We start from the raw sequence: 20,306 nt of genomic DNA, 5'->3' as shown, positions 1-20,306 counted from the left end.
AATAACAGCCTCTCTCAGGTCCCCTCTAATTCTGAAATTCTTAGAGGTGCTGGATTCCAGAACTTTGGACTTGTTTTTGCATTCTGAACTCAGTTATGTTCACACTGCCCGCCTACCTACCAACAAACTCTCCACTGAGCAAAAACTGCTTAGTTTGCAGTAAAATGCAAAGCAGAATGTCTTACTTAAGCTTTGAACTGCAGGAATGGCAGGGTCCACAGAAACCAGCACCTCCATTGCCTATAACCTCTCTTCCTCAGTCATGTTTCATTAGCCTTCACTTAACCTCTGCGTATCTGTGAGAAAAAACGAGGGTTGGAAATTAGAATACCAGATGAGGTTTCTGGTTCTGCAACTAGGTATCATTGTGATTTTCTTTTCTTTTCAACCACAATTTTCTTTAAGTTCCCTTCCCTATCTACAGCTATTTCACAAGGTCACATGAACTACAACAGGTGAAACTAACACATGTAAAGCTTTATTATTATTATCTGTAATCTCTACTCCCTGGGCAGGAGCTCCTAAATTGGTGTGTTGACAACATTCTTTTTTTTTTTTTTTTTTTTACAGAGACAGAGAGAGTCAGAGAGAGGGATAGACAGGAACGGAGAGATGAGAAGCATCAATCATTAGTTTTTCATTGCGTTGCAACACCTTAATTGTTCATTGATTGCTTTCTCATACGTGCCTTGACTGCAGGCCTTCAGCAGACTGAGTAACCCCTTGCTTGAGCCAGCAACCTTGGGCTCAAGTTGGTGAGCTTTTGCTCAAACTAGATGAGCCCTTGCTCAAGCTGGCGACCTTGGGTTCTCGAACCTGGGTCTTCTGCATCCCAGTCCGACACTCTATCCACTGCGCCACTGCCCGGTCAGGCCAACATTCTTGACCCTAGAGAGATGAGTGTAGATGACAGCTCTTAGTCTGAGCAGGTTGGTGTCTTTGACGACCTTCCAAAGTCAAATATCAATGATTGAAGATGACCTAATGTGGATCATTTTTACTTCTGCTCTTTTGCCACTGATATAAAAACTAAGAGCTGACAATATTTAGCTCTGTTTTGTTGGTTTCTCCGAGTCAGATGAGAACTGTTTCTTTCTATGCTGAGAGTTTACCAAAGCAAGGATCATTCCCCTTTTTGGCCACGGAGCTCTCTGATGTTAAGAAGTTGTCCTTCTCTGCCTGAGCAGGCGGTGGCGCAGTGGATGGAGCGTAGGACTAGGATGCAGAGGACCCAGGTTCGAGACCCCGAGGTCGCCAGCTTGAGCCCGGGCTCATCTGGCTTGAGCAAAAAGCTCACCAGCTTCAGCCCTGGCCGGTTGGCTCAGTGGTGGAGCGTCGGCCTGGCGTGCAGGGGTCCTGGGTTCGATTAGGGGTCCCAGGTTCAATTCCCGGCCAGGGCACACAGGAGAGGTGCCCATCTGCTTCTCCACCCCACTCCCTCTCTGTCTCTCTCTTCCCCTCCCACAGCCGAGACTCCATTGGAGCAGGGTTGGCCCGGGCGCTGAAGATGGCTCCATGGCCTCTGCCTCGGGCGCTGGAATGGCTCTGGTTGCGGCAGAGCGGCGCCCCCTGGTGGGCGTACCTGGTGGGTTCCAGTCGGGCGCATGCGGGGGTCTGTCTGACTGCCTCCCCGTTTCCGGCTTCAGAGGGATGCAGAAAAAAAAAACCTCACCAGCTTGGACCCAAGGTCGCTGGCTCGAGCAAGGGGTTACTCGGTCTGCTGAAGGACCGCGGTCAAGGCACATATGAGAAAGCAATCAATGAGCAACTAAGGTGTCACAAGGAAAAACTGATGATTGATGCTTCTCATCTCTCTGTGTTCCTGTCTGTCTGTCTCTATCTATCCCTTTTTGACTCTCTCTCTGTCCCTGTAAAAAAAAAAAAAGAGAGAGAGAGAGAAGAGGTCCTCTCACCATCTACCACAACCCAATCTGAATGGGAAATCTCTCCCAATGAGAACCATGTATTTGGGTTCTCTCTTCAAAACTCAGATGTATCAGAGCACACTTTCAATTTCCACCAGAAGCTGCATTTCCCTGGTTTGCAAACTATTCACCTGAATAGTGTCTAAAAAACAAAACAAAATTCAGGTGTGATTACTTAATCACAGGGTGAGACCAAGGGATTGAAGCATTTGGTCAAGGCTAAAAATAGATGAAGATGTTGCAATTACCTTCTAATAACTGATTTCCTTGGGTAGATGTATCAGACAATGGGATTTATGTAGTGGTAAGGAATTGAGAGGGCCTAACGGCAGATACATTGAATTGAGATTTGTATACTGATTTTGCCACTTATTAGCTATGTAACTGCAATTTACCTACCAATCTGGGCCATATTCCTTCGTCTGTAAGAAAACGGGAACAGAGCCCACATTCTAGGCTTCTTGAAAGGATTAAATGAGAAGTTGCAAATCTTTACTACAGAGTCTGGTACATAAGTGCTCTATAAAGAGTGATTGTGGAGGGCTGCCAAGGAGAAGGAAAGGGACGCTGCATGTGGAAGAGCTTCGCGGAGACTGGTCCCTGGAGGTCCAGAAGCGGCAAGGCCTGACCGGGCAGTCAAAAATCTCCTAGCTCAGAATCAATGCTCTGCACACCACGATCCACCGGCTCTCGAGAGACCTTGATTTACCAACCACCAGAGGCCGCCCAGAATAAGAAATTCGGCCGGGAGTCAACCTGGCTTCTTGCAGAAAAGCCCCTCTAAGAAGGCCTGATGCATTGGGGCTCCTAGTGGGTCACACCCGCGGGCCTCAAGCCCTCTTACTTACCCGGGAATGGTAACGGTCCTTAACGGCAGTCAATAACGGTTCCCCTACGACCCGGGCACTAGCAAGAGCAGGCTGAGGTCGAACCTTGGATTTTGGAGCCTCCACACCCGAAACCCGAAACTTGCAATCGAACTACAATTTCCAACATGCCAAGCGACCCGCACAGGGTCGCACACCGTCATCCCTCAAACGCGGCGGAATGCCCCGGGCTCCTGGTAGTGCTGACCTCCGACCTAGGACAGCCTCCCCTTAGACTTATGGGTATTGTAGTCCACCTTATTCCGGTTTCCCTAGAATGAGCCGCTCCCAGTTACGGCTTCCTTCTCCACAAAAACTACAAAACCCAGAAAATAGCGCCTGTTCCCCTCGTCCAATAGGAACCCCCTATGTAGCGAGGCGCGGAGGCCGGCTCTTGGAACTCAAGATGGCGGACGAGAGTGATACAGCATTGAAGTCGCCGGCCCCTCCGCTGCCGCAGATGATGGAAGGGAACGGAAATGGCCATGAGCACTGCAGCGATTGCGAGAACGAGGAGGACAATAGCTACAACCGGGGGTAACGATATCCTCGGAGTCCAATTTCTGTCCAGTCTCCCACAACCTAGGTTCTGGGGTGCGGGGAAGTCACCGGGAGCTTAGTGTAACCCCACCCCCATGTTCTTATTGGCTGAGACATTGAGATTCTGCCTGAGGATTGGTTGCAATCTTTGTCATTTACCAGGGGTGGGTATCCGTATATTAAGGGCCAGAGACAATTCAGTACTTTCGTTATATAGAAGTTCTGTGTGTGCTTCAGGCGCGGCCTGGGAAAAGAGCCTTTAGGATAATGGTTTTCGATGGCACAACGCAGGTCAATATAACAGCACAGTTCAAAGGGAATGCTACTTAGAGAGGTGTTGTGTGAACAACGTGATTAGCAATAAATGAGTAATAAAACATTTCGCTGCACCTCATGTTCAATGAGGAAATTCACCAGGCTATACAAACCATAATTATGTTGTAAAAGGTCACTACCAGAGAATCTCAAAATATAAACTAATCTTATAAGCCGTACATAATTACTGTATAATAATGTTTTGATGTATACGGTGTCTGTAGCTCCAAATAATCCCTAAGTCTGCTGAACAATGTATAATTAGGCCTTCCAGCATATTGATTCTGTTAAATTTGCGAAGTAGCCTCAAGCTTCAAGAAATTAAGTGATGATGCTTCTTGGATAGTGTTTAGAAGTAGGTTTGATACTGCATCTCCTGTACTATAGAGTCTTGCCTACTATATAGTAACTATTTGTTAGTTTCAGGCAGAAGAAATGTATCAGGTGTTTGAGTGTTGAGTTCTATTTCAAAGTTACTTTAAGGTTGAGGTCTTTGGATCAACTATGTTCTTTTGCTATAACTCACCACAGACCGAATGTAGTAAAAGCCTTATTTTGAAGTTTGAGATTCCTAAGAATGGAAGAACTGAGAAAGAGGAAATAGAAGGAACAGGAAGAAAAGAAAATGCAGCCCTACTGAATAGAGGTCCCACTCATAGGTGAGAGTTATTGAATTAGAAAGTAATTTCAGAAGTAAAAGTACAGTTTCTTCTGTGTGTAGTTGATTTTATTTTTTTCTGCTAACCTGTTGCTCTGACCAGTGTCTATAGCTCTAGAATGGGTTTTGTTCCCTATAATCTATGAATCATTTTGCAAAATTGCTTGGCAGAAAGTTCTCAGTTTTATTAAAGTACCACAAAATGGTAACTAAAAAACTTTAAAGGTGTTTCTTTTTTTGGTGGTTATTGTTTTGTGTTTATGGTCTAAGTGGAACAAATTAAGTTTATTACTATCTCAAATCTAGAGGTCTTTTATAATAAGTTTGTAGGTGGCAGGTGAGAAACAGAGACCCAGCCTGGATGAGAGAGTCTAGTTCTGTCATTTAGATTTTGAGATAGAATCAACATTTTTTTCCATTAACTGTCAGAGTAAATGGTTTGGGGAAGAAGCTGTATGGCATGATGGGAAAAGCATAGACTTTAGAGTCATTCAAAGCCTGATTCTGGCATTTAATAGTTTTATAACCTTGGGACAGTTATTTAACCTTTAGTTGTAGGGATTAAATAAGGTAACATCTGGATTGCAGTCATCCCCTTGCCTCCCAGTCTTTCTTCAAATATTCCCTGTCCTCCCAGCTTGCCTCCTTGCCCTTATCAATACTGTACTTTTTGTAGTTTTTGTTATAACACTAGTTAAATAACGTGTCCAGTCTCTGCCTCACCTGGCTGTAAGGTGCAAGAACAGGGTTCATGTCTGAGATGCCTGGCACTTAGTGTTCATGAAAGAGTATTTGCTGGATGAATGAATGGCAAATGTTAAAGTTCTTAGCGCAGTGTTAGTGGAGTTTCATTTCTCCTCACTGACGGGAAGGATGTCAGATTTTCCTTAGGTATACACTTTCTTTCCCCAAATAAGTCTCATTATAAACCTTACTACAGATTATGTGAAATACTTATAAAAATCAAGTATCCTCTAACTTACTGTGGAAGTTTCCCACCACTTTTTGGTTTCTTGAAAATTGTCTTATGTTATTTAAAATGTTTTCAAAAGTGATACCAGAGTTGAAGGGGAATATCTGCTTTGGATGCTAATGATTCTCTCAAGTATAAAGTGCAATTAGTTAATGATATAGTTCAAATTAATCCTTAATCTCTTAGGGCCTAAGATTTAGGCTTTTCTTTCAGGATGGGCTGACAGTGCTTTACACTAATGACATGAGCTACATTCATGCACTGGAATAATAGGAAATACAGTTGTGCTAGTTTCTTATGTTCCTTTGTGTGTATGTTTAGTTCTGACTTGTCCTGTGTTTCTTCTCTAATTAAACTTTGATGAGTATAAATTTCATGGACATATATGTACATGTGCATACATACACTGTGTGTGTGTGTATCTGCAGTTTTTCTGTCAGCTATTTTTAATTTTTTTAATTCACTCAGCAGAGGAAAGGAGGGCAGCATTTGTACCTCGGCTGCTTGCCTGACGTAAGTTAATTTCCCTGAACAATTGAAAGAAGAGTCAGACTTAAGATCGTCTTTAGGCCACATCCCCCTGCAGTTCATGACTCACCTATATGGTTTAACTTGCATATTTGTTTTTAGTGAAAGGCTTTCCAAGAAGTATCGCTAAAGCAGAAACTTCATCAGCTGGCCAATTTTTAAATTTTGGAGTACCAAATAAGTAAAGTTGATCTAGGTGTTTTGGAGCAGGAAAGAACTCTAAAACTATTTTGTCCCTAGGATTATTTTGGAACTTGTTTTGCAGTGTCACTGGTACCATTGAGATGCTGGTAAGCCATTGGTCAAGAACCCTTTGATAAGGATGTATCTTTTCTGTCCTGTTCTTACTCCATGGGGACAGGTTAAGATGGGTTCTTAAACATTCTCACTTCCTATTATGAATTATTATCCTTTATGAAGAAACTTAAGAGAAAAGAAAGGTCTTTTTTTTTAAATTATTTATTTATTCATTTTTAGAGAGGAGAGGGAGAGACAGAGAGAGAAGGGGGGAGGAGCTGGAAGCATCAGCTCCCATATGTGCCTTGACCAGGCAAGCCCAGGGTTTCGAACCGGCGACCTCAGCATTTCCAGGTTGACGCTTTATCCACTGCGCCACCACAGGCCAGGCAAGAAAGGTCTTTTTGAAAGTAATTCCATTAGCTTTCCTTACTTGCTTTTTTTATTGTTCAGATTCTCGAAGAGCAGTTCTTTCCGTCTTTACTTGACGGTTATAGCTGCATCTAGCTCTTAGAAAGAAGAAATCTTTTTAGTTTCTTTTTCTTAATCTCTCCCTTCAGCTTTTGGTTTTTCAAAACTAGATAAAGCAGAGATGAAAAGAGAAACCTCATCACTGATATCAAATAAGTGTTCTAATTTTATTTTTCAATTAAATAGCAATTAAAAAGAAACTAATCAAGAGCTGCTTCAAAGAGAAGAGACTAGAAAGCAGAAGAAATGAATAAATGAGAGCCTATTTCAGGGAGCCTGCTGCTCATGGCAGACCAGTTTTGCTGATTTTTCACATTGTTTAACTAATGTGCTCACTCCAAAATTGCCCAGCTTTATTAAGTCTGCAATTAACCCTTTCCCTGTGGAGTCAATAGATTTTGGGACCATAGATTAGTAACTGTAGGAGGATGCTTCTTATTTCCTCTTTAACTATTTGAATTCTCTACGCTGTTAGCTTCTCACCTAATTCCTCAAGGAAGGTGCTTTTATGATTGTTGTGTTTAAGGCACACAAAATAAGGTGTTTTCTCTTGAGAATACACACCCAAAAGAAACTAAAATTTTTCAACAGGGTTAGTTTTTGCTTCAAAGTTATTTTCCATGTCTGCTGACTTTGAGAGGGAGCTGAGGAGTATTCACTGTCAAGTGTTCAGTAAATGTTATCTTTTGCTATAATTACTACGTGCTGCCCACTTGGGCCCTATGCTAAGCCCTTTGCATGGGTTATCTCAGCTAGACTTCACTTATAACTGATTAGCTTTCGTAGTGAGGCTTGGGATCTGCATCCCCCCTCTCCCTTTGATACCCTGAAGGACCCATTCTGAACTTACAGGTTTCTTTTGCCTACTGCATTGACTTCTGCGTTTTGACTCTGGAGCATGAGTCCTGTCTTTGGATCCATTCGGTAACCCATGGACTTACCCTGACTGGGAAGCCAGTTGGTGAAGCAGGTGACTGGCTTCTTTAAATTCTCCTTGAGATGGGCCAGTATCTTTTTCAGAAGTCATTCTAGTGTGTGAAATTGCTCACACTATTGAGTCATTGCTCAGAAAATTACTGAAAACGGTTTCTGAATAGCATTTGATTTGACCTTGGAGTTGCCAGGTTACATTCTAGCTCACCAAACCAACCCAGAGAGTGTGGAATTTACATTTCTGTCTCATTCCCATTTTAAACTATTGAGTATATCAGAGCTTTTGTGACCCTTAAAAAGTTTTCCTCCCACAACAAGAATTGGTTTGTTCACCCTCAAAACTGGCTGACTATCCCAGGGAGGACAGAGGGTGGCAGTAAAAGCAATCTTTTGTAATCCCTTCCCACAACCTGCTGTTCTTTTCACGGGCCTCCTAGGTTACCTTGATGGTAGTGCCTAAGTGTCTTTATTTTTCCTCTCTTGTAGAATTCACAGTCAGTGTTTTATATAAATAACTGATTGGTGGAAATTTGCAGAGTTTGCATTAAGTGATCCTCTAATCATAGCAGTAGAGAGAATAGGCAGTTGATAGTGATTCGTATCATGTGGTTTCTACCTGGGCACCCTTGTAAATGCCCCTTCATTCACCTCTCTTTGGGCCTGCTGAGTGCTAATAGGATTGCTGGGGAAAGTATTATACCTCATAAGTAAATTGATCTGCAGAAGGATTTCCTGATGTCTAAAAGTGGAATCGAAAGGATATTAGAGATAGGATTTTTTTTTAATTTTTTAAATTTATTCATTTTAGAGAGGGAGAGAGACAGAGAGAGAGAAGGGGGAAGGAGCAGGAAGCATCAACTCCCATATGTGCCTTGACCAGGCAAGCCCAGGGTTTTGAACTGGCGATCTCAGCATTCCAGGTTGATGCTTTATTCACTGCACCACCACAGGTCAGAGCGAGATAGGATTTATTTAGTAAGTTTCTCTGGAAATTTTGAATTTTAGCCCAAAAAATTAATTTCCAGTTTTTAGGAGTAGAAAACAAGTGACTGAAAATTGTGAATTTTGTTTTCTGAACTTTTTTTTTAAAGATTTGATTTATTGCCCTGGCCAGTTGGCTCAGTGGTAGAGCATCGGCCTGGCAAGTCCCAGGTTCAATTCCCAGTCAGGGCACACAGGAGAAGCAGCCATCTGCTTTTCTACCCCTCTGCCTTCCTTTCTCTCTCTTCTTCTCTCTCTCTTCCCCTCCTTCCCACAGCCATGGCTCAAATGGTTTGAGCAGGCTGGCCCCGCCGAGGATGCTCCATGGCCTCCCCTCAGGTGCTGAAATAGCTTGGTTGCTGAGCAAGGGAGCAGTGGCCGGAGATGGGTAGAGCATCGCCCTGTAGCGGGGGGCTTTCCAGGTGGATCCCAGTCAGGGCACATACTGTCTGTCTCTCTGCCTCCCTGCCTCTCACTGAATAAAAAAATAAAAATAAAGGCCCTGGCCGGTTGGCTCAGCGGTAGAGTGTCAGCCTGGTGTGTGGGGGACCCAGGTTCGATTCCCGGCCAGGGCACATAGGAGAAGCGCCCATTTGCTTCTTCACCCCCCTCCCCTCCTTCCTCTCTGTCTCTCTCTTCCCATCCCGCAGCCAAGGCTCCATTGGAGCAAAGATGGCCCGGGCGCTGGGGATGGCTCCTTGGCCTCTGCCCCAGGCGCTAGAGTGGCTCTGGTCGCAACAGAGCGATGCCCTGGAGGGGCAGAGCATCGCCCCCTGGTGGGCAGAGCTTCGCCCCTGGTGGGCGTGCCGGGTGGATCCCGGTCGGGCGCATGCGGGAGTCTGTCTGACTGTCTCTCCCCGTTTCCAGCTTCAGTATAAAGGAAAAAATAAATAAATTAAAAAAATAAAAATAAAAGATTTTATTTATTGATTTTAGAGGAAGACAGAGAGAAAGGAGGAGGATGAGTGGGAAGTATCAACTTCTAGCTGCTTGGTGTTTGCTTCTCATATGTGCCTTGACCAGGCAAGCCCAGGGCTTCGAACACTATCCACTGAGTCAGCCAGCCAGGGCCTTGAGCTTGTTATGTCTGGAAAGCATCAGTCAGCCACATATTTGTTAAACTCTTTTTTTAAAATTTTTTATTGATTTAGAGAGAGAGAGAGAGAGAGGAAAGGAGAAAGAGAAAGATACCGATTTGTGGTTTCACTTATTTATGCATTGTTTGGTTGATTCGTGTATGTGCCCTTACCAGGGATTGAACCCATGACACTGCTGTATTGGGGTGATGTTGTCACCAACTAAACTACCTGACCAGGGCCTGTTGAACTCTTAACTGTTTGCCCAGCACAAATAGAATTGCTGTGGGAGCCAGCTGTATGTAAGATGTGGTCCCTATACTTAGGAAAATTTTAATTTCATGGGAAGCCAGGAAGGAGCACATTATTAAACTGTTTGGGAGATCATAATCTTTTTTTTTTTTTAAGCGCCTGCGCATGTGAGACAGAGCAAAAGTGAAACAGACAGAAAGGGAGAGAGATGAGAAGCATCAACTTGTAGTTGCGGCACTTTAGTTGTGCACTGATTGCTTCTCATATGTGCCTTGACAGGGGGTTCCAGCTGAGCCAGTGACCCTGCACTCAAGCTGGATGAGCCCACACTCAAGCAGGTGACCTTAGGGTTTTGAACCTGTGACCTCTGCCTCCCAGGTCAATACTCTGTCCAGTGCGCCACCACTGGTCAGGCTGAGAGATCGTAATCTTAAACAAGTTAAGACACCAGGGAGAGCTATAGTAGGCAGAGGAGGGGTGCTTTCTGTATAAAACATGGCTCACTCTCATTTCCTTTAGTACCTGCTCTTCTGATACACAAAACTTTGTTTTAGGGCCCTGTGTGATGGAACAGGTCTTTGGCTTTGGAGATTCCCAGGTAAACTCTCACAGGGAAAGAGACTAGAGTGTTGGGGGAAGGAATAGGCCAAGTCTTCAGAGATTGGTGGCTTTTGCCTGGGTACTGGTTGGTTAGTTGGTGACTAATCTGCCTTGGTTTCTTTTTCTTTTTTTTTTTGGTTTCTTTTTCTATAAACAATAAGGTAAGCCAGATAGCCCTGAGATTTCTTCCAGCTCTGGTGGTTTAGCTCCCACAATGAGAACTTTTTGTTCCTCAGCCACGCACCTTTGAGTGGATTTTGTCATCCAGTGGGATTGCGAGGAGGCCCACCTTACGACCCTCACTGCTCATGCTGTCTGTAAGTTTGCTGCTTCTGTTGCTCATCTGTCCGCTTGTCCTTCCCTCCCGCCCACTCACAAACCCTGGCACTGCATGCTCTTTCTAGAAATAAGTCCTGAGGTTCGTTTTCCATCTCCTCCCCCAGCCCTGACTTTCTACCAGAGCATCCAGAGGATGTTTGAACTTAAAATATTTTGGCCTTCATAAAAAAATGACATTTCTTGATTACTTTTCTTCTGTTTCTGAGTCTCTCATTCTGCTAATTCATCCTATGTTTGCTAGGTTGTTAGATAATGAGTTGGCTTGGTCAACTTTACTTTAGAAAGTAAATTTCAAAATTTTTGTGTGAACTCCCACCTCCCTTTCCATTGCAGGCACACATTACTCTTCCCCCCACCCAAAAAAAGAAAGCAAATTTCACTAATTCTTTGCCTATTATTTTCAAACCGAATAAACCAAAGTTAAGTTCTGATTCACTGTATTTCAAGGACTGGTCAATCTCTTTGGAGTATGTTAAGGTGAGTAGCAAGCTGAGAGAACTCAGATTTCTGTGTCAATTTGCAGAATCCCAGCATGCTCTGGGACACCTATCCAGTGGGTGTGGACTTCAGGTCCCTTTATAAATGATAACCAAATTCTTAGAGGAGGGTTCTTCTGGCTTCTATGGGGTCCTCTGGTTTGGTTCTCCCCAAATCCAAATTGAGGCCATTCTTCTGTGAAATGATATTGGCCTCCTATTGCTCTTTTCTTTCCTTTTCTTTTTTAAAGAGCATCGACCTCAAGCGCTGAGGTTGCCAGTCCAAAACCCTGGGCTTGCCCAGTCAAGGCAAATATGACAAGCAATCAGTTAATGAACAACTGAAGTGATTTTTAAATATTTTATTCATTGATTTTTACAGAGAGAGGAGAGAGAGGGATGGGGAGCAAGAAGTATCAACTCATAGTTGCTTCACTTTAGCTGTTTATTGATTGCTTGTTGTATGTGCCTTGACCAGGCAAGCCCAGGGTTTCAAACTGGCAACCACAGCGTTCCAGGTTGATGTTCTATCCACTATGCCGTCATAGGCCAGGCAACTTCCTATTGCTTCTTGAAGACCTAGTCTCAAGGGCTCTGAGCTTGGTTTCTTGTGAATAATTATAATTACCTTAAAACTTAATCCGAATGAACTCCTTGGAAGTCTCTTTTCTGAGTCTCTCTTTGAGGTGTTAACTATCAGACCCTGGTGAGCTGGCCTGACCAGGCGGTGGTGCAGTGGATAGAGTGTCGGGCTGGGATGTGGAGGACCCAGGTTCGAGACCCCAAGGTCGCCAGCTTGAGTGCAAGCTCATCTGGTTTGAGCAAAGCTCACCAGCTTGAGCCCAAGGTCGCTGGCTCGAGCAAGGGGTTACTCGGTCTGCTGCAGCCCCCCCCCCTCAAGACACATACGAGAAATCAATCAAGGAACAACTAAGGAACTGCAACAAAGAATTGATGTTTCTCATCTCTCTTCCTTCCTGTCTGTCTGTCCCTATATGTCCCTCTCTCTGATTCTCTCTGTCCCACACACACAAAAAAGAAAAGACCATGGTGAGCTCATAATGTGTCTCATGGATGTGACTCAGTACCTGGTAGCTTATTAAAAATGACATTTTAGCCTGACCTGTGGTGGCGCAGTAGATAAAGCATCGACCTGGAATGCTGCAGCGCTGGTTCAAAACTAGACACTTGCCCAGTCAAGGCACATTTGGGAGTTGATGCTTCCTGCTCCTCCCCCCTTCTTTCTCTCTCTCTTTTTCTCTCCTCTCTCTAAAATTGAATAAATAAGTTCTAAAAAAAAAGAAAGACTTTTAATAAAAAAACTTCCCTTTGTTCTTCAGCTGTTTCTGTGTGCTTGATGTACAAGTTGAAACAGGATTGTTGCTCAGTAGCTGCATGTGCAACGTCAGGCCAGTACAAGGAAATGGTTTTAGTTTGGGTCTTGGAGTTTGTCAGGCACTTGTATGAATAAAGCATAAAACAAAACAAGGGTTCAGCGCAAGATCCTGACACAAAAATGGGGTTGAGGAGATGGCTACAGAGAAGCGTCTCTGCTGAAAGCAAGGGCAGTGGCAGGAAGGTAGATAGTTCAGTAATTTTGCACACTTGTAAAGATGTCTAAAGTTGGAAGAAGTAATGTCTTCTCTTTTCCTTATGTGAAATTATAATTATGTTTAGTAAGCACCCAGTTGATTAATATGTAAGTTATTTACCTTGACCTTTTTGATTCTTTTTTTCCATAGAATTATAAAAAACCGATTCTTACGGTAATACATATACAGGGACCAGAGAGTTCATTCCATAAGCTGAAATGAATAAGGATCTATAAATTGTATCAACAGTGGGATGCTGGTTTATGTCCTAACATCATCCAGTTTTTAAACCTCCTAATGCTCCATATAATACTGAGATAGAAGTGAGGATGTCTCTGGAATAAGACAACCACATAGAGTTATCAAAGGCTGCAAATGGGCCTGTGTGTGATAACAAAATTGAGTTATTAAAAGAAAAATATCTTCAGGGCATAAATGACGGTATGGTTTCTGTGCTTAGCCACAGCCTTAGGAGTTTTGCTGAACATCTGGTTTAAAGAGTTCACCTTATTCCCCCCTGTGAATGTTGGTCTTTCTTCCTTCTCTTTTAGACCTTCTGTGTCTCATTAAGGTACCATGTGGAAGGGTGCACCTGCATGTGGACTTCATGACCTTAATGTTTGGACTGAAGTAACCTCCAGCCTTCACTGAGTGTCCCTGACTTACAGTCTTTGCATAAAGGACCTGATGGGTGCAGACACAGTTGTTGCAGAGCAGGGGGAAGTAAGGGTGGATGAGCTAGATTGGAACTGAATGTCATGGGCCTAAGGAAAAGTTGGGCTTGATACGTTCCAGGCTAAGAAGCTGCTGTTACTGTTGGCCTTCAAACATGAGATGGACACATGGAAGCCATTTTCATAGAGGTGACTTCCACAGTTCCACAGCTGTATGGAGTTTAAGATGATGCAGAAAGGTTGTGAAGTCGGGGAGATCCAGTAAAGAATAGAGGTAACTTTAGGCCGTGGGTAAGTTCCTAAAGTCTGGATGTGAGGGCTCCTATCAGGACTAGGAAGAGATTAGTGTGAAAACAGTCCACAACAGGAAATGGCAGCACGTGGCTACCAGTTTCCTTCTCCCTACACAGTATGAAAGTATAATTAATATTCATAATGACTCCAGGCATTGTAAGACCATGAAGGCTTTCTAAATTATAAATTAAAGCTTAAATGGTATTTACCGTAATGTATGGAAAATGTATTATATACTGTTTGAATTCTTTTGAAAGTAGGTTATTTAGAATATACAGCCAAAACAATATGCTGAGCTTAGCTGATTCTGCAGATTAATTTTAGGTTTACTGTACTCTCAGATTGGACTCTTAACTTTGATTTTTTTTTTTGCTTTCAAATTGTTTTATTGCCCACCAAATTGTAAATATTTGTTCAAGAATCTTGATTTGGCCCTGTCCAGTTGGCTCAGTGGTAGAGCATTGGCCTGGCTTGTGGAAGTCCCAGTCAGGGCACACAAGAGAAGCGACCATCTGCTTCTCCATCCCTTCCCCGTCACTTTCTCTCTCATCCTCCTGCAGCCATGGCTCCAGTGGTTCCAGTGAAGTTGGCCCCAGGCACTGAGGATGGCTATATGGCCTCACCTCAGGCTAAAATATCCTGGTTGCTGGTTGCTCGCAGTTGCAGCCCAGCTGGGCAGAGCTTCGCCTGGTAGGGGACTTGACAGGTGGATCCTGATTGGGCACATGCAGGAGTCTGTCTCTGCCTCCCCGCCTCTCACTTAATCAAAAAAAGGAAAAAAAAAGAATCTTGATCAGATATTTATGGGAAGTTATAAAATATACAGGATATAATTATGGTCCATAAAATTTCTTGTCAATAACAGGGTGTATCTGAACTTTAAGGGAAAGCTAAAGTTTTTCGCATCTAAAGTTCCGCCTTACTTTGAAGTGTTTATTAAGGGTAAAGTGTAATGTCTGCAACTTACTATGAAGAAAATTAAATAAGATGGATAAATGAATGACTAGAGCAATAGATAGACTGACATGATAAAATGAATACAGCAAAATTAAAGAATTTAAGTTAATTGCAGACTCTAAATGGTGGACATAAATGTTTATCATAAAATTCTTTCAACTCTTGAATCTTTGAAAATTTTTATAATAAAATGTTGAGGAGCAGCTCTGCTTATTTGTTCTCCTCTAATCCTATGAAGGTGACATTAGCCCCATTTTACAAGTGGAAAACTAAGGTACAAAAAGATTGAATAATATGCTTAAGGCCACCCAGCTAGTGGAGACTAAGCTGAACCAGGAATCCAGGTCTACTAATTAAAGAGAGGCTACGTGGTGAAGTAAAAACAACATGCAGTTCCCGTTAATAATCATCTTTGGAACCCAAGGGTTCGGAGAAGCCATCTTTTGTTCAAAGAGGTATTTGAGACTCCCACTGCCGCTCCTGGTGCATCCTAGAGTGCTTAGTCCCACCCACCTGCTTGCCTATTCCTTCAGTAGTTTCTTGTTCTGAAGTAGGACTAGCATATCCAAATGGCTCAGAAAGACCTCCTAATTGTTGACACATTACAGAAAAAAACTAGACTGAAGATACCATGCCTTGATTTCAACTCTAATTACAAGTAATTTACTCTTAAAAAAGAATCCCTAGCATTAGATATTTCCAGCTGTTGTGGCCCAAGAATACATCTTTATTCTAAAGATGTAAAATCCAGGGAACATGCAGATATCTGAAGAAGAAAAAAACATTGCAATCACTAATTCATAAAAGTTTTGGGGAAAATTTAAATTTTTTAAGCTTAATACTTTTGCACATCATATGCAGAGTGAGCGTGGGACAGGAGAGTTCCCTACCTGAAGCCCTTTTCCTCTCTCTGGCCACCTCTAGGTCCTTAAGACCAGAAAGTGCCAACAATGGCTTGATATCAGATGTGTCTCCTAGCCAGATATTTCACTTGCATTGACTGAAATAGGCAGAATCCTGGGATGAGCCTACCCTAGGGGGGAGAATCCCAAAGTGTGCCCTCTATTCCAGGGGATCTCAGAGTGGGTACCAGTTCCTTTAATAGGTTTTCAGGTCTACAGACTCCATCCCTGAGTAACAGGAGAGATACAGACCAGAATGCTCTAAGGGAGAGAACAATCCAGAAAGAAAAACCAGTTAGGTGAAATGTTTGGAGTGAAGTAACCTCAAGTGGAACTTGGAAGTTAGAGCAGGAACCTCAGAAAATGGGTTCAGCCCTCAGGGGGTCATTCAGATTCAAGTCTCCTTCTAAAGAACCTAGGTGCCCCCTTACCTCTGCTCATTTCTGAACATAGGGCTTTGTATTCCTTAAATGCCCATTTCCTTAGCCTTAACTCCCTCTTCTCCCTGCCCCCCCCCAAGCATAGAAACCTTGCCTCTTCCTTTCCAGAGAAAACACGGATCATCTCATGTGAGCTCTTTCATCCACATAATTGAAATAAATGTATTTGGAAAGTACCGGAAATGAACTAGGGGACCCTGGCCACCTAAACGGGTTGGCTCTGAAAGACCCAGTGCAGGCTGCTGCCATTTGGGGCCCTGCCAGAGGCAGTGGATCCACTGATGGGCTTCCAGGGCGTACCTGCTCTTGACACCTTTCCAAACTTGGCTCAGGAAGGGCCAGCTGTTGTGCCAGTAGTTGAGGAAAGTAGGTAAAGCAGAGGCCACAGCTAGGGCAGGGTTGGGCTTCTTGCCTGTGTGTGCACCTGTGGATAGCCCGCAGAAAAGTTTAGGTAAATGGAGGCTTCAGTTGAAACAGCCTGAGTGCTCTCACCTGTGTGCTTGTACTGGTGGATGGCCAGCTTGTAGGAGTCAGTGAGGTGACTTGCAGTCTGGAATGGATAGAGCTTCTCATTGTGAGCCCTTCCGTGGATGGCCAGGGAAGCCCTCTGGGCAGAGGGTCACCCACAATTAGCAGGAGTAGGACTTTTCACCTGTGTGGATGAATTATGCTGGAGCAGGTGCTTATGCTGGGAGAAATGGGCTTGACACTGGTCACGGGAAGGGCTGCTCCCTGGAGTGGACCCATTTGTGATTGGCCAAGAGGGAGGGATAATTGAAGCTGGCAGCCACTGTGAGCAACAGTATAGAGTGGTCTACTGGTTTGGAGTGTCCTTGAGCCAAGGCTTAAAGAAGCCCCACCTAGAGTTCCAGAAGAGCTCTGGGCAGGCAGCTTTGTAATTGGGGCCAGGTGGGATGCTAGATGGCAGCCACTCTCTTCTCCTCACTCCCATCCTTGGGTCTTATGGCCTTTTTCTCACCTCGACTGACAATTGCTAGGCTCTCACCCTCTGGATTCTGGGCCTTCCAGTGCCACGCCTCCACTTCTCCTTACATCCAAGGGATAAAGGCGGTTTTAGGGTCTGAAAACCCAAGGGGAACCCAGACAAGAGGTTGGACCCTAAGAATAAGAAACTGGTAGATGATTAATTTTGGCTCCCGCCCCCCTATTTTTTTCCAAGCGAGGGGAAGGAAGATAGAGACAGACTCCTGCATGCGCCCTGACCAGGATCTACCCAGCAACCCCGTGTGGGGCTATGCTCACAACTGAGCTTTAGTGACTAAGGCAGAGGCTCCATGGAGCCATCCTTGGCACATAGGGCCAGTGTGCTCAAATTAATCGAGCTATGGCAGCAGGAGGAGAAGAGAGAGAGAAAGAAGAAGGAGGGGGAAGGATGAAGAAGTAGATGGTTGATTCTCCAGTATGCCTTGACCAGGAATTGAACCTGGGACTTCCACATGCTAGGCTGATGCTCTCTCTACCACTGAGCCACTGCCTAGTCAGGCAGTTTTGGCTTTTTTTTTTTTTTTTTAATTTTTATTTATTTATTTCAGAGACAGAGCGAGAGTCAGAGAGAGGGATAGACAGGGACAGACAGGAACAGAAAGAGATGAGAAGCATCAATCGTCAGTTTTTCGTTGCAACACCTTAGTTGTTCATTGATTGCTTTCTCATATGTGCCTTGACCGTGGGCCTTCAGCAGACTGAGTAACCCCTTGCTCGAGTCAGCGACCTTTGGTCCAAGCTGGTGAGCTTTTTGCTCACACCAGATGAGCCCACGCTCAAGCTGGCAACCTCGGGGTCTCGAACCTGGGTCCTTCTGCATCCCAGTCCAACACTCTATCCACTGCGCCACCGCCTGGTCGGGCAGTTTTGGCTTTTTAATGGAAGAATTCCAAGGAAGGTGGCAGAGTGATATCAGGCGTTACTCCCAGACTGACAGTGCTGACCTCAATTTAGATACAGTAGAAACCAATGACAACAATAATGAGGTTAAGCTCGCTGCAGGATTGCCTGACCAGTGGTGGCACAGTGGATAGAGCATTGACCTGGGACACAGAGGTCCTAGGTTTGAAACCCCAAGGTTGCCAGCTTGAGCATGGGCTCGCCAGCTTGAGTGCAGGATCGCTGGCTTGAGCGTGGGATCATTGAAATGATCTTATGGTCGCTGGCTTGAACAAGGGATCACTGGCTTGGCTGGGCCCCTCTGCCCCACCCCCGCCCTGATCGAGGCATATATAAGAAGAAATCAATGAATAACTAAAGTGACATAACTATAAGTTGATACTTCTCTTTCTCTTTCTGTCTCTCACTTAAAAAAAAAAGCTGCAAGGTGAACCTTAAAATTCATTAATAAAATGAAGAAAACCCTGAATTGAAAATGTCAAAGAAACAGTATAATGTAGGATTTGTATCTCAAAGATATTGAGAGACAATACAGAAAATGATGAGAGATGGTAGGAAACTTAAATATGGCTAAGAAACTGGTTTTTGCTGCATTCACTGGGTGTGTCACAAAGAAGGACACTGGCATGAGGAAATCCTATTACCACGTCCACACTCACACCTTTCATGTCATCTCTTTGTGACAGGAATGGCTAGATCAGGGTTAGTCAACCTTTTAATACCTCCGCCCACTTTTGTATCTCTGTTAGTAGTACAATTTTCTAACTGCCCACCGGTTCCACAGTAATGGTGGTTTATAAAGTAGGGAAGTAACTTTACTTTATAAAATTTATAAAGCAGAGTTACAGCAAGTTAAAGCATATAATGATTACTTACCAAGTACTTTATGTTGGATTTTTGCTAAGTTTGGCAGAATAAATCTTTATAAAACAACTTACTATAGTTAAATCTATCTTTTTTTTTCTTTTCTCTCTTTTTTTTTTTGTATTTTTCTGAAGTTGGAAACAGGGAGGCAGTCAGACAGACTCCCACATGCACTCGACCGGGGTCCACCCAGCATACCCACCAGGGGCGATGCTCTGTCCATCTGGGGCGTTGCGCTGTCCATCTGGGGCGTTGCGCTGTTGCAACCAGAGCCATTCTAGCACCTGAGGCAGAGGCCATAGAGCCATCCTCAGTGCCCAAGCCAACTTTGCTCCAATGGAGCCTTGGCTGCGGGAGGGGAAGAGAGAGACAGAGAGGAAGGAGGGCGGGAGGGGTGGAGAAGCAGATGGGCGCTTCTCCTGTGTGCCCTGGCCGGGAAGTGAACCCAGGACTCCTGCACGCCAGGCCGACGTTCTACCACTGAGCCAACCGGCCAGGGCCAAATCTATCTTTTTATTTATATGATACTTTGGTTGCTCCGCTTGCCCACTGTGAAAGCTGAAATGCCCACTAGTGGGCGGTAGCACCAGGTTGACTACCACTGGGCTAGATGCTTCACTTTTCCCAAGATTCCTAGTACTGGGTGTTGCCTGTGGTGATCATCCAGTCTTAACCAGCTGACGGTTGTCCTCAATCCTGCAGGCCTGATTTAGGCATTTTTCATAATTGCTATTTTGAACACAGTACTGTATAGCAACACAAAATTGCCTTTTTTCTTTGTTACTTCCTCCCTTTCTGATACTGCCTTGTGCTTTAGATGCAGCTGGGGAAACTCATTAAAACTAATGCATTGGGAGGGTGGGCGGGAGGGGGAGGAAGGGTTTCCACATACACCACTTCTGGCTGTCATCCTTTTAAATTTAAAGATGTATTGGTGGTATGAGTGCCCTGTTAACAATTATCATTTGCCTTTGGTGCCAGCAATAAACATATAAAAACAAGAATAGAAACGATCCTTTCAAACAAATAGGACATTCCTTGCAGAGCTCTCCCTCCCTCGGAGCAGATGGGAGTAGGGAAGAGAACTGTGTTTTCTGGTGTCCTCCAAATGCCCCTTCTGGGAACCTGGGTCCTCTAGTCTGCTTCTGAAGCCAACAGGCTTGATTAAGGAAGGCCTGGCTCCACAGAAGGCTCTTTGTCAGTGTAGCCCAAAACAGATGATTTTTTAAAAACCCTGCATCAGTATTTACTTGTTTTACAGTGGTTTGAGTCCAGCCAATGACACTGGAGCCAAAAAGAAGAAAAAGAAACAAAAAAAGAAGAAAGAGAAAGGCAGCGAGACAGATTCAGCCCAAGATCAGCCTGTGAAGGTAACAAGGAGGCTCTGTTTTCTTACAACTGAGTCAATTTTAGATGAGAGTTTGGGGTAAATGTATAGGAACAATTTAGATTGATAATTCCCACTGATAATACTTCAAGATGGGGGAGTTGGATCCCTCTGCTGCCCT

General features: G+C 44.1%; 2 protein-coding genes across 3 annotated transcripts in view; one reads left to right on the top strand and one right to left on the bottom strand.

The window, feature by feature from the left end:
• DCAKD (dephospho-CoA kinase domain containing) overlaps positions 1–2,993 on the bottom strand; it is a 41,180-nt gene extending 38,187 nt beyond the window's left edge. Inside the window, exon 1 of the mRNA XM_066263420.1 lies at positions 2,774–2,993. The gene's annotated coding sequence lies outside the window, so the exon portion shown is untranslated. The remainder of the gene's footprint in view (positions 1–2,773) is intronic.
• A 177-nt stretch (positions 2,994–3,170) lies between these two features.
• NMT1 (N-myristoyltransferase 1) overlaps positions 3,171–20,306 on the top strand; it is a 42,986-nt gene continuing 25,850 nt past the window's right edge. The window contains exons 1-3 of one of the 2 annotated variants that reach the window (XM_066263418.1): positions 3,178–3,328; positions 10,592–10,672; positions 20,060–20,168. In XM_066263418.1, coding sequence (XP_066119515.1) covers positions 3,198–3,328; positions 10,592–10,672; positions 20,060–20,168 — 321 coding nt within the window. In that variant the 5' untranslated portion in view covers positions 3,178–3,197. Of the gene's footprint in view, positions 3,329–10,591; positions 10,673–20,059; positions 20,169–20,306 lie in introns of both variants that reach the window. The other variant, XM_066263417.1, reaches the window with a different exon arrangement.

This window comes from Saccopteryx bilineata, chromosome 2 (assembly GCF_036850765.1).
Source record: "Saccopteryx bilineata isolate mSacBil1 chromosome 2, mSacBil1_pri_phased_curated, whole genome shotgun sequence".
Lineage (NCBI taxonomy): Eukaryota > Metazoa > Chordata > Mammalia > Chiroptera > Emballonuridae > Saccopteryx > Saccopteryx bilineata.
This window is presented reverse-complemented; position numbering and strand designations above follow the sequence as displayed.